The sequence below is a fragment of the Calliopsis andreniformis genome, unplaced genomic scaffold (assembly GCF_051401765.1).
Source record: "Calliopsis andreniformis isolate RMS-2024a unplaced genomic scaffold, iyCalAndr_principal scaffold0022, whole genome shotgun sequence".
Taxonomy (NCBI): Eukaryota; Metazoa; Arthropoda; class Insecta; order Hymenoptera; family Andrenidae; genus Calliopsis; species Calliopsis andreniformis.
Genome location: NW_027480432.1, coordinates 10,378,980 through 10,393,110, shown reverse-complemented (window position 1 = coordinate 10,393,110; position 14,131 = coordinate 10,378,980). Strand labels below are relative to the sequence as shown.

Sequence of the window (14,131 nt, the reverse complement as noted above, 5' to 3'; positions counted from 1 at the left end):
CTTCATTAACCCTTGTTCTACAATCTGGGTCGTTTACAATTCAGGTCATTTTTGTTTATAAAGTCGGTCGTGCTTTGTTTAAAAATATTAAGGTAACATATAGCAACAAAGATTATGGGATGATATTCCAAAAACTTAGAAGAGTATTAAGAAGCTTATTTGAATATTTTAAAATATAAAAACAAATTTCGTAGATTCAGTTTACAGACGACATGAGCAAAAATAATGTTGCAGATGGAGGATTAAAATTAAAGTAGAAATAGCAACCATTTCTTAATCTGCTTACCACAGGAAAGAAAAAAGAAAATGTATATGAAGAAATGAATACAAGTACACTGAAAGTATAAGGAAGAAGAATAAGGATGTTGTAGAGTATGACGTATAGCTTTTATTCGACGTTAATCCCATATGTACATTTATCAAGGTCCATAGTAATTATATTAGTCGTTATGCAATAATTACAATAAAAGTGCAACCCGCAGGCGTGGTTACGAATCAACGATATTAAGGAATAACGGTACATGGTCGCAACGTCTCCTGGCCTCCTGGTTCCTTCTAATTGACGTTACTCCAGGGAACGAGCTAATCTGCGTGATACGGATGTGGCTGCGGTGATTCACCCTCGAACAGCGCCATCTTCAAGCGTTTGCACTTGGCCCGGCGATTCTTGAACCAGAATTGGACATTTTTTGGCTCCAATCGTGGAAACTTCTGTCGGTAGGGCATACGGTTTAGTTCCTCCGTGTATTTCAGAATTAGCTGTGAATTCAGAATAGAAAACTCATTAAGTGTTACGATTTTCTAGGGTTATAGTAACTTCTCTGAAGTTATGTTACTTTATTGTACTCCCATGCCTGATTAGCCAAATGTCTAAATTCAAATGCTCCATTATCTGAATATTTTACTACCTGAACAGAATGTCTCCTAACAATTTTGCTTTTTTTTTTAAATGGGTCGTATTTATATAAAAATGTAGGGTGGTTCACTTGATATTACTATTTTGATTCACGTTACTATTATTATTTGTAGCGAAAAATGTTTCAGATAAAAGTTAACCTTTTCAGCCTGATGCATATTATAATATACACTGCTTCTGCTTCAATAACTGACTTTCAATATTTTTGCTTTACTTCGTTTTGCTTTTGAAAAATTAACTCTAAGGGGGTTAAATGCTTTCGAGGGAGAACATCTTGTTATTCATTTTTTGTTGGTGGACGAGTGAAGGACACGTAAAGGATAAATTTGTCTTCTTGTAGTGGACTTATATCTTTGCATATATCTTTCAATGTGTCCAGAATAAAATTAATGGAAATAGAAACATATTTACTTGCTATAAATAAGTAAAAAGCCTTTTTTAGATCAATCTATAAGCTCATGATTTCTGTTTGAGGACAAGGAAAAAATAAAAAAGTGACTCTTAGGAATAAACAAAGTAACGACGAGTTTGTGATGAAAATGTATTGTAATTTATAATTTTTTAAATCAAAGTATCGTTTTTTTGTCGTTAAATTTGCCGAGTGGAAGATAAATATGCGAAATAGCAATTAGAAGACCTCTGAGTCGTGTTTATAATTGTATAAAAAAGTAATTGTGGTTTTCACATTTTGTGCCATTTTTACTGTTCGGTTGGTCATAACAGGAATATCAGTGGAAACATCGATTGATACATAAACCCTTGCCTGAATTTAATTTCGGTATGTTTATTTTTGTTAGAGTAAACTACAATTGCGTTACGTTAAATTGGAAGTTTAATATCAGAAAGTAGAAATTTTTTGCTAGCAAAATAACGCTGTTTCCTGAAAGGGCTATCGTTTTATGTATCGTATAAAAAATATAAACAAATATAAGACATTTGTATGTTGTTTAATAATAAACGTTTTGTAGAACAACAGACATCACCTTTCTTGAGTGGAAAAGTTTTCACTATGACTTTGTATTAATGCAAAATATTTAAAATTGATTTAAATTAGACTCATCATATTAATTGAAATCTGTGCTGACATACAAGTATTTCTATACATGTAGAAGTAATATAGTTTTATTTATATATACATATATTGTAAATGTCTGTGTAACTTTATACTTCTATAAATATAATTAATAGAATGGGACCTAAATGAACGATTGTTTTCTTCTTTAAAGAATCTAATGTGTACTTTCTTTTAATAGCACTTTATTTTGTATATTTTTGTATAAGGAGAATTAAGTATTAAAATTACACATATAATTGTTCTATAGCATCTTTTCAATTTAAGTCATTTTAAATTTAAAGTACAATACACCATGGTATAATTATAGTTCTGAACAAAGCCTAATTTTCGGTTAAGAAGATGGACAGTACTTAGCTATTAATGATGAAATATGTCTAGAAACGGTTGAGAAACTAACTAATTGGAGAATCCATGCCACGTCGTGATATTATTCTAATTTCCATTCGACTCATTAACCAATTCAACCAAACAATTCATTATTCAAACACACTTGTTCTGCTCTTCTTAACCATCATTCAAAGTTTCTGCACATTGTTTTCCCTCCCCAAGGTATGAGCCATCAAGTATTAATAATCAAATTAAACGAACTATTATACAACAAACTGCTTACATGTCAGTTTAATATCACTGTATCAACTTAATGTTTGGCGTAATGCTTAATTCAGCAAATGATTGTGAAAAAATTCGACGAGCATTTCCATCCCTCTATCGATACACATAGGATTGACAAATTAGTCTATCGATAATAGGGCAGAAACGTTTAACTTACCGCATGACTGGGATGAGTGTTATGGGTGAACCAAGCCTCCAGCCTCGGCACTTCCGTTACAGGATCGATGAATGTCCGGTTTCTCTTCCTCCTCTCGTCCAGCATGCTGGTGGAGCAACCAGCTGGCCCGCGCGGCGGCAGATAAGGTGACATGTACATAATTCCATGGCCGAACATTGGACTCGGTACCAACGAGAATCCAGGAGGAAGAGGACCAGTCGGTCTCGGTTCTTCGTCTTCGGAACCGGAAGACACTCTGGTTTCCTCCTGCTTCACTGAAGAGGGCGTAGAAGGCGGGGGCTGTTGATCCTCGGGTCTGGTTGTCAGCGACAGTGGCCCAACTGGAGGACTTCCGGGTGGGCAGGGAGATGGTGAAGTGGACTAGAAGAGAAGTGCATAGCAAACATTTAATATAGAAGCACTTCTGTTTTATATTATTTTATGAGGTTGAAGACAAGAATGTGGTAAAATAGTAAACTTAGATTTCACGGTGAAACGTATGTTCAGCAGGGTTGCTCTGAAATCCTTTGCCACACAGAAGGGACAGTTCATGTTTTAGCCCTTGTCGTAACCTCCAGTTACCTTCCAATTAAAGTTAACTGGAGGATCAGGTACAGTGAGTCTCATCGATTTGTGATTCCCTATCAGGCTAGTTACGTTACATCACTCAAACTGATAACATTAAGCTGCTGCTTGTAAAACGAATTGATGGAATTTTGAGGAATGATCATTGCTTAGCTAATATTCATCATTGTTGCTTTGAAGCAAGGTTAATATTGATATTTTCACGATGTAACTAGCTTAGGGAATCACGAATTAATGAGACTCACTGTATTTGAATCTTTAATTAACTTTAGCTGAAAAGTCACTGAAGGTGAAGAAATTGGTCGTTGGAGTTGGAAAAGAGAAACTGGGACTGTCATTGGACACATTGGGTCTGGTTTGCTAGACAATGCGTCTCCATCAGTTTTAATGGTTCAGTCACTAGTATTTTCGAGTAATGGTAGACAGCAGCAGAGAGTTTGTTGGCGATTTTGGATGTGTAGGACATGTGGGCTGTGGGATTTCCCCTCAAGACCAAGAACCTCAGAGCAACCCTGAGTATGTACGATGCTTGCAACTTACGCCTGTCAATACTTAATATTATTGCCAAATACCAAAAATACATGCAAGGAAAGAAAAATTGCAGAATAAGCTGCAAACAGGATAATTTCACCGATATGTTAACATCGGTATCATACAAAGAAAGTATAATCATGTTTTCCAAGAAAAATCAATATCCCTGACAACATATAAGAACCTAACTCCAGGTATAGCCTGTAATAATGTAGCCAGTTGAAACAACTTTAAATATTTAACTAAAAAAAGAATATGGCGAAACATTTCTGCATTACTGCAGGCAAGATTTGGAAAACTCAATGGATGATTAGTTTGAGTGAATATGTTATACGAACGTGAACTTTGCCCTCAATAATTACGTAAGTAGTTAGCTCTTGCACGTTGCTTATTGTTCATTACTCAAGGAGTACCTACTGTCCGTCCACGAGAAGAAGGCTAGGTAAAGGAATGTGGATCTGATTGCGTGTAGATCCCCACGCCAGAGTCCTACACATCGACCTTCCGTCACACGTATTGTCCGTATTGGCTGAAAGAAGTGATGACATCGATAACGGATTGTGTCGAGAGCGAGACAGATGGTGGCCAGAGCCATCAGAGGTGGGGTTAGGTGGAGCGAGTAGTATACCCTCCTGACCCCTGTGCCGTCCTGCTAGCCTTCTTCTCGTGGACGGATAGTACATTTTTGTAGAAAGATGCAGATGATGCTATATCATGCAATAGAGATAAGTTTATTATACTTTTTGGGATAGTCACCACAAGAGTGCATGAGGGATACAATAGTTTTGCTACCATTTCTACTGTGGTACGTACTTATGGTAGGTTCACAGGGTTATATTATTTTCAAAATATTAGGGTAAGACAGATAAATATTATAACTATGTCAGCTTCTACTGTTTACGATTAATGTTTATGAACGTTGGTATAATAAATGTTTAAAAATGCTCAATAAACTTGAGTACAAGGATAGCATCAATGGATGTAAGTACCTATTAGATGTGGACGTTCTATAGCTACCAGAGTTATCAAGCTTAAATCTCTTGCATGGTATCTACATGTGCAGTTATATTTAAGCATAGGATATTGAACAATAATATATAATCATGTGAAAAAAAATTATAAATTCGAAAGGTAAAATTGCTTCTGCAGGAATATGAATGTTCTAAAGTCAGAATTGGAATATTTATTAATTGTCAATGTTCTTGATGATTTAAATTTTGACTTTTGATCGCGGCAACTGTGTCTGCACGAATGTTGAAAGACTTGTCTATATATAGAGAGCTTATTTCTATTTAGAATATTTACGTTTCTACTAAAACAATTATAGATTTTCCACCCCTAGATGATCATCCAAAAGGACTTGTTTTACTTTATCCCATCATTCTTCCAAATTTATAAATGTTGTTTTTTGTATTTAAGCTTTCCATAAGTGAAGAGTGTACAATGTTGAAGTTAATACCGTGAACAAATATAAATATAAAACAATAATTAACTTTCTGGTTATTAGCTGATACCATGAAATAGAGTTTTTGGTTTATACATTATAGAATCAGACTATCGAACAGAATGCATGAGGTGTTTAAGGAAAATATGTATGTAGACAGTTTATTACAATAAAATTACACTGTAAATAAGCGATATTTCATATTTTTATGCCAATAACATATTTGCCTGAATGAAGACCATTTTGTTTTAGATTACACTTTAACTACTCCGTCTCCAAATCAACATATGTCTCCAAATTAATCATTTGCTATAATGCTTTGAATAAAGAAGCAATCTAATTGCAGCAATAGTTATCTTCATTTTCCTTTTTCTAATTTTTGCACCTACCTGATGCCTGGAGTCCTCCTCTTCATCTGTGCAATCTTCACTAACAACGCTGGCACCCCTTGGACTAAGCCCAGGAGGACTATAGCCATTAACGCCTCTGTTTTCAGCCCTCTTCTGAGCAGCCCTGGCATTTTTGAACCAATACACAACGTTATTTACGTCCAGAGGCTTCCTGCCTCGTCGTGACTCCAGTGAGTTCAGTTCGGAGACGTAGTGTTGTATTTGCTGACGTGAGGGATGTTGATTTTCGCCGAACCACCGCTGAAGGCGTGGCAGCTCCAGTTCAGGATCGAAACTCGTTCTCATTCTAGTTTTATGGGAATACTGAAGAAGCGCAGGGTGAGGAGGACCGATGGCAGTGCCTGCCGAACTGACAGTGCCTGCCCCATCGGGTTGTGGGCTCTGCGTGTGGTGGTGGTGGTGATTCGTGGATGGCACCATCGGGTTCAGACCCAAACCCAGTTGTTGTTGCTGCAACCACGACTCGAAATTTCGTTTGGTCTCTTCTGATAAGTCGTTTCCACCTCTGCATAGAGATAACAGCGTCATCTGCGGAACAAACGATGAATCGCTTTTGAGTAACAGGAAGGATTATACTACAACAATTATTATATTCGAACTTTTAGCAAGTTGGATGAACATCAGTTACTGGAACTTCAAATTTACAGCAATTTCTTGGCATGTTCATGAGTGAACCTTAATATGCATAAATAAATTTTCAATTATAATGTACAATACTAAATCTATCATTGACCTGTGAAATATTATTATTTCCGAAAGATATGCATGTAAAAATGAAAGGATGTAAAAAATTGCACAGTACTTAATGTGCATATATGTCTTGGCTAATTAATAGTAATATGCGGTAGCGTTTGGGAAAATGTATTTTTAATTCTATTTTGTAGGGGGGCCTACAAGCATTTATTTACAACAAAACAGAATTTTGGGGGTCTAAAACAGTAATTTTGAAGAAGAAAAAAGTGGCATAGAGAACATTTACTTAATTTAGAGAGCAGTTCCAATAGCCATTAATGTTCTACAAATATAGTTAGGATCTGTTATATTTTAAAGAGCATTAGATGAATATTTTACAGACATTTTATAAATGACATAATATTAAAAACTGAAGCATCCAGTCATTGACATGATAGATAGGTTGCCTGTTTTGTATGTTAAATTGTTTTTGTAACTTGAATGTATCAAATAATCTCTGTCATTTTTTATAAGTGAAAAATTCACTTTCCTCGCGCAAATTATTTTGCATATCAGAAAAAAATGTAAATAATAATATATAAAAAGAAATTAATAACAATGTACAATATGTACTATGAAAGTGCAATTAGCAAACGTTTTGAAGACTTGTCAAGGAAAGTCAAATAAATAGCTTTTAATATATGTGTTCTGATTTCACTGCTATTAAAGGAACAGAAACATTTCGAGAAAATAAATATTTGGACTATATCTGCCATTTTGCTGTTTCATCAAAATTTGGTATTCCACCTATAATAGGTTCCAAGATTGCAAGTAATCAATGTAAAGAAGAGATAAGTTTCTTAAACGTTTCTTCATTTAACACTTTCGCATTCTCAAAATCTCAAATAGATTTGTTTGAACATAATAGAGTTATTAATTCATAAGTTACCTTACATTTAATCAAAGCAAATACAATTTAAAAGATATGTTTGATAAAATGTCTTTTACATGTATTTTAATCGTTACATACGTAATAACATTAGAATGAAATAATGTCATTAAAGAGTTCAGCCTGCCTAGTAGAAGTAAATGTTATTTTAAAATCAGTTGCTAATATCGAAAAACGAATGTAGAGATTTAAAGTTAAGTATCCAATATTTATTACATTCATAAAGCCACTAAATAAAGCAGAGCGAATTAAAGCCTATTAATTGGCATCTAATAAAATTCATATTTTCAAAAAGAAGAAATAGCATTAAAAGAATTTTTTCACCTAAAAATGAAGGTTTAAGAAGCTACAAGTCCATAAGACAGTATTAAAGTCGAAAACTTTAAACGCCAATAACATGAAAGCAAAAACATGTGACTTAGGTCGTGTTGCTTTACAACCACAGATTTATTCAAATAAAGTAATCATTCAAAGAAATAATTCTCTAAGAGTTTTCCTCCAACAGTTTTCATAATTTCCATAGTTTCCATAATTTTCGATAATCCATTTCCACAATTATTTTCAAATAGTTCTATTTAAATAATACCCACGCCAGCTCCATAATTATGGGAAACGTACCCATGTTAAAATTCTTCACCTTATGTAAAAACAGACCTAACTACACCGCCAGTGTCACAATCGCGGAGCCATTCTGAAACGCTATCTCGATCGAAATCTTTCGAAATGATGATACAACGGGGAGGCATCCAGATATTGTCACGGATGCGATCGCATCTCCGTCGCTCCGGCATTAAGGAGACGGATTATGGAAAAGTTTAGGCTCGTAGGAAATAGTACGAGGCTTGAAGAGCGTGTACCTTATCTGGACAATGATTTACAAGAACAAACATCTCCGCCCGCGAGGATCAAGGCGCTCGACGCCACTTTAATAACGCGGTAATCCGTCGCGTATCCGTGGCACCTTGGTAGCGACAGATACGGCGCAGAAGAACAATTGTTATCCACGAGCTGTCACCCGCTAAAATTCTCATCCCGAGGCGAGTTTTACGACCAAGGCACTTAATCACTCAAGGCGTAGTCAGGTGAGACGCGCAGCAGGCGGCTGACAGGGCATGAGACTTCAGAAATCGGTTGTTAAACACAGGAGCATCGTTTAAAAAACGGGCCAGCCAGCTTATCTGACAACATCGCGCTGTAATTCGAGGCCTGATTTACGCTTATTTATTATTTCCATGTGACGCAGTAACGTGTCAGCTGATCATCCGCGGGCTAGCAGTAAATCAATCGAGTGGCAAGAGCTGATCAAATATTCTCAAACGGATTCGTCGCACTGTCAGGTAGGCTCTAACGCTGGCTTTCCTGTAACGCAGGCCTCCTACAATTGATCTGGAGCCAGCCACGAAAACGAAATGCTCGATGAAAGTTACTCAATGCTTTGGATTTGATTTAGCATTGTAGGCTGGTGGATACGTGATTGTCTGACCTTCTAGGTGGATTTTTTCTTTGCTGCCCTCTTTGAATCCTCTCGATCTAAGCCCACGATCTGCTGTCAAGAATAAACTTACCAAATGTGAGAGAATATAAATGCAGAAATGTAATATTTATAGTTCCATTATTAAATAGCGTATTTTTGTTCCTGGTTTCTTATTCCTTGAGTTTGTTTAAAAATTCTATTACATTTCATTAATACCAGTTAATGGCTTATTAATGTAAAAATGTTTCGTTACCTGGCTGAGACAATTTATCTCTGTAATGCGTTACAGAATGACTTACCTAAGGTTTGAGAAAATTCGCCTCTGATATTTTCTGTGTTATTTCGTCAATAATCAAGAAGGAGGTAATTGTATAGAAAAGTGAACAATTTACGTGAGCTGAGAAATAAAGTAAACTATGTTTTTCATCGATTTTTCTTTAACTCTGACACAATATTGGAGTCAATTTGACCTAAAATTTAACATACTCGAGATCAGTGTATCTTGTTAAGACTTTTCAGCGGCGAACAACAATCTTCTGCAGTATAAGAATTACTCAAATATTGTACTCTCGGCCAATGAAGAAAGTAATTTCCTGACTCAACGGGTCATCGATTTCCAATGTGTTAATGTTGACTTTTAATGATTTTTCAATAATAATTCAATTTTCATAAAACACATTGACTTTTAATAATAGCCTCTAAAGTATACACACTTGCATAAAAATACAATTTTTGTACTATTTTATGCAATAGAAATTTATTTAGTTATATCAGTTTATAATAGTTAGACTGTGGACCCTTTTATGCATTTATGGGAAATTTTGATATGTAAAAATGTATAGAATCCATGTAGTTTACAAAAATGTACAAAATATGGAAAGTTGTAGTCATTTTAACTAGTCGCAAAACTATTTTACATTGTTTGGAGGATGCAACAAATCTCTAATTAGATTTTACTTATCTAATTGTGTTTGGGAAACTAGAAATTTACATAAACGTTTGCAGTCTTCAACTACCCCTGGCAAAAATTTTTCGGTCGAATGCAACGATCAGGAGTTACGTAAAAATATTGTAGGTTTACAAATATAAACTGTTTTTATACGAACATAAAACGTATGGGAATATTAGATGGATTTGATATGATAATATTTTATATTCCAAAACCCACAATATTTTCAACTAACTCCTTATTGTTGTGTTTGGCTGAAAACTTTTTCTCATGATAGTAGTAGACAGCAAATTTCTAGTTTTACAAATACAACAAAGAAGCAAAGTCTAACTATAAATCTGTGTAATCTTCAAAATACTATAAAGTAAATTAAAAATAATTTAAGCGACAGCAGCCCTTCATCTTTTATACACTTTCGCAAACTATATGGATTCTCTACTGTTTTCCATATTAAAATTTTCTATAAATACATAAAAACCCACAGTCAAGCTATCAAATACATTTATAATGGAACAAATTTCTATTCCATAAAACAGTGCAAAATTGTATTCTTGTATCTCAAATGTCCTTCGAACGCAAGGGTTAAGAGTGTCACCTATAACCCAGCTCAATATTCAATATCCCCATGTCCCATTCCTCTTCTTCCTAAACCTCCCCAGTCCCGTTCCATGATCATGTAAATTCGTCGCGTCTTTGCAAATCGGCTCGGGAGCCGTAATCAGCTATTATGAACGCGGATGCGTTCGTCGAATGATCTGCAGATTAAGTCCCACGTACATACACGAGCCGACGGTTCTCCATCGGAGCCATTCGCCATTAACCAGCGGGCCGAAACTCGAGCAGGAAACGTCTGTCAAGGAAAATTGGTAATCATAGACCACCGCGAGCGGCATTAAAGTTCGGGGATGGGCAAGTATAGCAGGATCTTCAAAGAGAGTGCACTTAGATAATGCCCGGCCGTGGGGGTGGGCCAGACCCCCGCCCCTCCCTCCCCACCCCCCGCCCTTCTCCTTCTTCCGATATCGAGGGGGCTTTTGATGAAGGCTGCGAATTTAGTTGAGTAAAGGGTAATCCTATCATACGCTATGAGATCTTCGTTGCCGTCGAAAGGGCACGCTCGCGCTGCCTTCGTATGGAGATCGGCACGATCGTGCTTTCAATCTTCGTGGAAACGAAATCAAACCGATCCTGGCCCTGCGATGATCTGATCCAACGAAAAGTGGCAATAAAGGAAGAGTCTGGATACCGTGGGATGGTTGATGGTACACTAGGAGCTTATACAGAGGGATTTGTCTTATCTTGTTGTAAGTGACGTAAAATAGCTGGAACACGGTAGTCAAATATCTAGAACAAATGATAGAGATCGTAAAGAGTTAAAGTTTGTGATAATCAGGGGCTTAAGAAGATTAGAGGGAATGGAAGGAAAGGATGGCTTTTTAACTCTTGTTTGGGGGAATTGTTTAACCTGGTATTTTATGAACTTTGAAATATGAGGTTTTGTTGGAAGATCATAGTTACAGTTCTTCTTGTCACATTTGTAAAATTTATTTGTGTAATTAAAATATGTACCATTCCTAGTTTTCTATTTAATGATTATACAGGGTATTATACTTATCTTGAGTATCTTATTATTTGAAAAAATGTAATATAAAATAAAAGTTGAATGCTTCTAGGGTAAGCATAATTTTACTCGGTCGTTTTTTAATATAATCATGTATTTTTGTATGCATTCACTGATATACCTCATCCCTACGAAGCCTGTAATAGTTACTTCAGATAAAACCGAGACAGTTATGGTAGAAAACATTAATTTAGGGGATGTTCTAATTTTAATATTATCAAATGGTACCAATACCATTATTTACATGGAGATCATAAGCAGTACTGCCATTTATATATTCTCTACAGATTTGCTTACAAATTGCCCCTTGAAATCATTTAACGTTTGTCTAACAAAATCGTAAGTCTAAAATATTTCTTTTTATCATCAAATATAAATCAGATATTGTCATAACAGGCCGTCATAACCTGCATAGTGATTCACTTTGAGTGATTGTCGAATGAGCAACGCATAATGCTCACTGATCATTAAACTGATATGTTTAAATCATACCAGGTATTCAATAACAGGTGTCAGAAATTTTAAAGAGCGTTTCTACATGTTAAAATAAGATAAAAATGAAGAACGACAAAATTGCATTTGGGGCTTCATTTTAGAGTTATTAGTTTCTGACTTGGGACTTATTCTATTGACTTTGCTGTACCTGCCCTAGCTGATGCTCATCGACAGTAGAATAAGTCCCACGTCAGACCCAACGAAGTCAGTAGAATAAGTGTAAGCCAGACACAGCGAAGTCAGTAGAATAGTTTCCAAATGATCCACGGCGAAGTTAATAGAATAACTCTTAAATCAGACACGTTTCACGTGTATTTTAAGCGTTTCCTCAACAATTAATAACTCGGAAACAAAGCTAGAAATGCAATTTCGTTTATTTTCATTTTTGTCTTCTTTTAGCATGTAGAATTATCTTTTATAATTTTTGATACTTATTGTAGAACTTCTTATATAAATACTTTATATTATTCACTGAAATTAAAGTACTTAGACAAGAATTAAATGTAAAAGCTAGAATTGAAGCAAAACATCACAGTAGATTTTATAGTTAATTAATGTTTATAATATACTTATGTGAATGAATCTGTCAGCCATGGTATCTAAAAAGAATGTGTCAGCTCATTGAAGCACTAATCTTTTGACACTGCGGATAATAAAAAAAATGTGTGTCTTAATAAATCCAGTATTTAGATACATGGAAATCTTCTTTTGCATCTCAATCTTACAATATGCAAAGGTCATCGACGATGCTCACAGAATGACATATTTTCAATAATGTAGTAATATAGCTCATAAAAACTGAAATTATGTTATATAAGATGTGTCAACTTTGAACTGATAGACTTAAAAAATAGAAAACTTCCTATACATATAAAACAATAAATTAATAACTGGTTGATACTATTAGTACATTTCAGAATTTTTTGTTGTGTAATAAAGTTATAAGGTTGAAAATAAGTACAAGTTGCAAAACGTATTATTATATAAAACAGAAGCATTGTTGCTTAAAAAAGTGTGTGGATTACAAGTACCGAGATTCTTTGTTATTACAGTTGTGACTAATTATTATCAAGATTTGGTGTCTGAATATTTGTACAATCGGAACGTTCGTGGAATTATGAAATCTACATATTTACTTCGAATTCAAGAGTCTTTAAGTATTATACTTGAATGCGTATTTAAATATTTGTAGCATTTAGGTATTTACGACGTGGACCTTGACTTAATCGTTCGTTTTTAGTATCTATCTTCGTTTGAGACTTTACACTATTGTAACTTTAGTCTGGCTTTAGACTCTTTGCAAATTTACAGAACCAAGATTTTCGTATGAAAGATCTAGCGAATTGATACCTTTTCAGATAAACGTTTAATTATTTCACATAAATTGTTATAGGAAAAAACCTTTTATCACATAATGATGTCCTGTATCTTCAAAATATGTGATACTGATATCAAGAATGATAATAGTTTTTTTTTCAAGATTTAGTAAAAGTGAATTAGTAGAACTCACATATTTATATAATTTAAATATTACAAATAGGGGTGTGTATAGTTCTATAATTTATATTTAAGGAATAACAAATATTTTTACCATTCTGCATACATAAATATTTAAATATTTCCATGTCATTTGTTGTCAAGGTTCTGTAAACATGTACAGTAGATACGATTATAAGATTATGTATAATCACAAAATTAGTCTACTTACTTAATATTTTCTACAGTTACCTACCACTATTAACGAAACAAAGCATGTTGTAAAATATTCTAACTAAAACATTCGTAAATATATAACTAACAATTCATGTTTCAACTATTATAGTAGTTAATTACTCAATAGCATGGAATTGGAGCAAATTTTCGTTTACGTCTAATTATTTTTTCAAATACTGTTACATGTCTACTCAACAGGAGAGTTTAGTAAAATTGAAGTATAAGTTATGCAGGTGTAAAAACCAGAGGAAATAAAAAGATTCTTAAATTAATTTAAATTGAATTTGGTAAAACCAGTTCGAAATCCTGCTAACGAAGGCTCTCTAATCATGTTCAGATCGACCAAGGATGGTGTTAAATTTAAGAAAGGAGGGTCGCAAATGACGCCGTGGTGACTCGAAACCGAGAAAACCGAGAAAACATTTATTTAAGGTGGAGATCAGCGAGCCGCGAGAAAGAGTCTACCAAAGATTACTACTGTAACTCGCAAAGGAGGAACAAACGCTTCAGCTGGAGAACTTCATAATG

At 34.7% G+C, this 14,131-nt stretch overlaps 1 protein-coding gene across 1 annotated transcript in view; it reads right to left on the bottom strand.

Annotated features, from left to right (window-relative positions):
• Positions 1-373: 373 nt before the first annotated feature.
• The window catches only part of Dve (SATB1_N and homeodomain domain-containing protein dve), a 104,404-nt gene continuing 90,646 nt past the window's right edge, over positions 374-14,131 (bottom strand). Inside the window, exons 5-7 of the mRNA XM_076390758.1 lie at positions 5,710-6,258; positions 2,761-3,141; positions 374-759 (exon numbers count right to left, since the gene is read on the bottom strand). Coding sequence (XP_076246873.1) covers positions 583-759; positions 2,761-3,141; positions 5,710-6,258 — 1,107 coding nt within the window. The 3' untranslated portion in view covers positions 374-582. The remainder of the gene's footprint in view (positions 760-2,760; positions 3,142-5,709; positions 6,259-14,131) is intronic.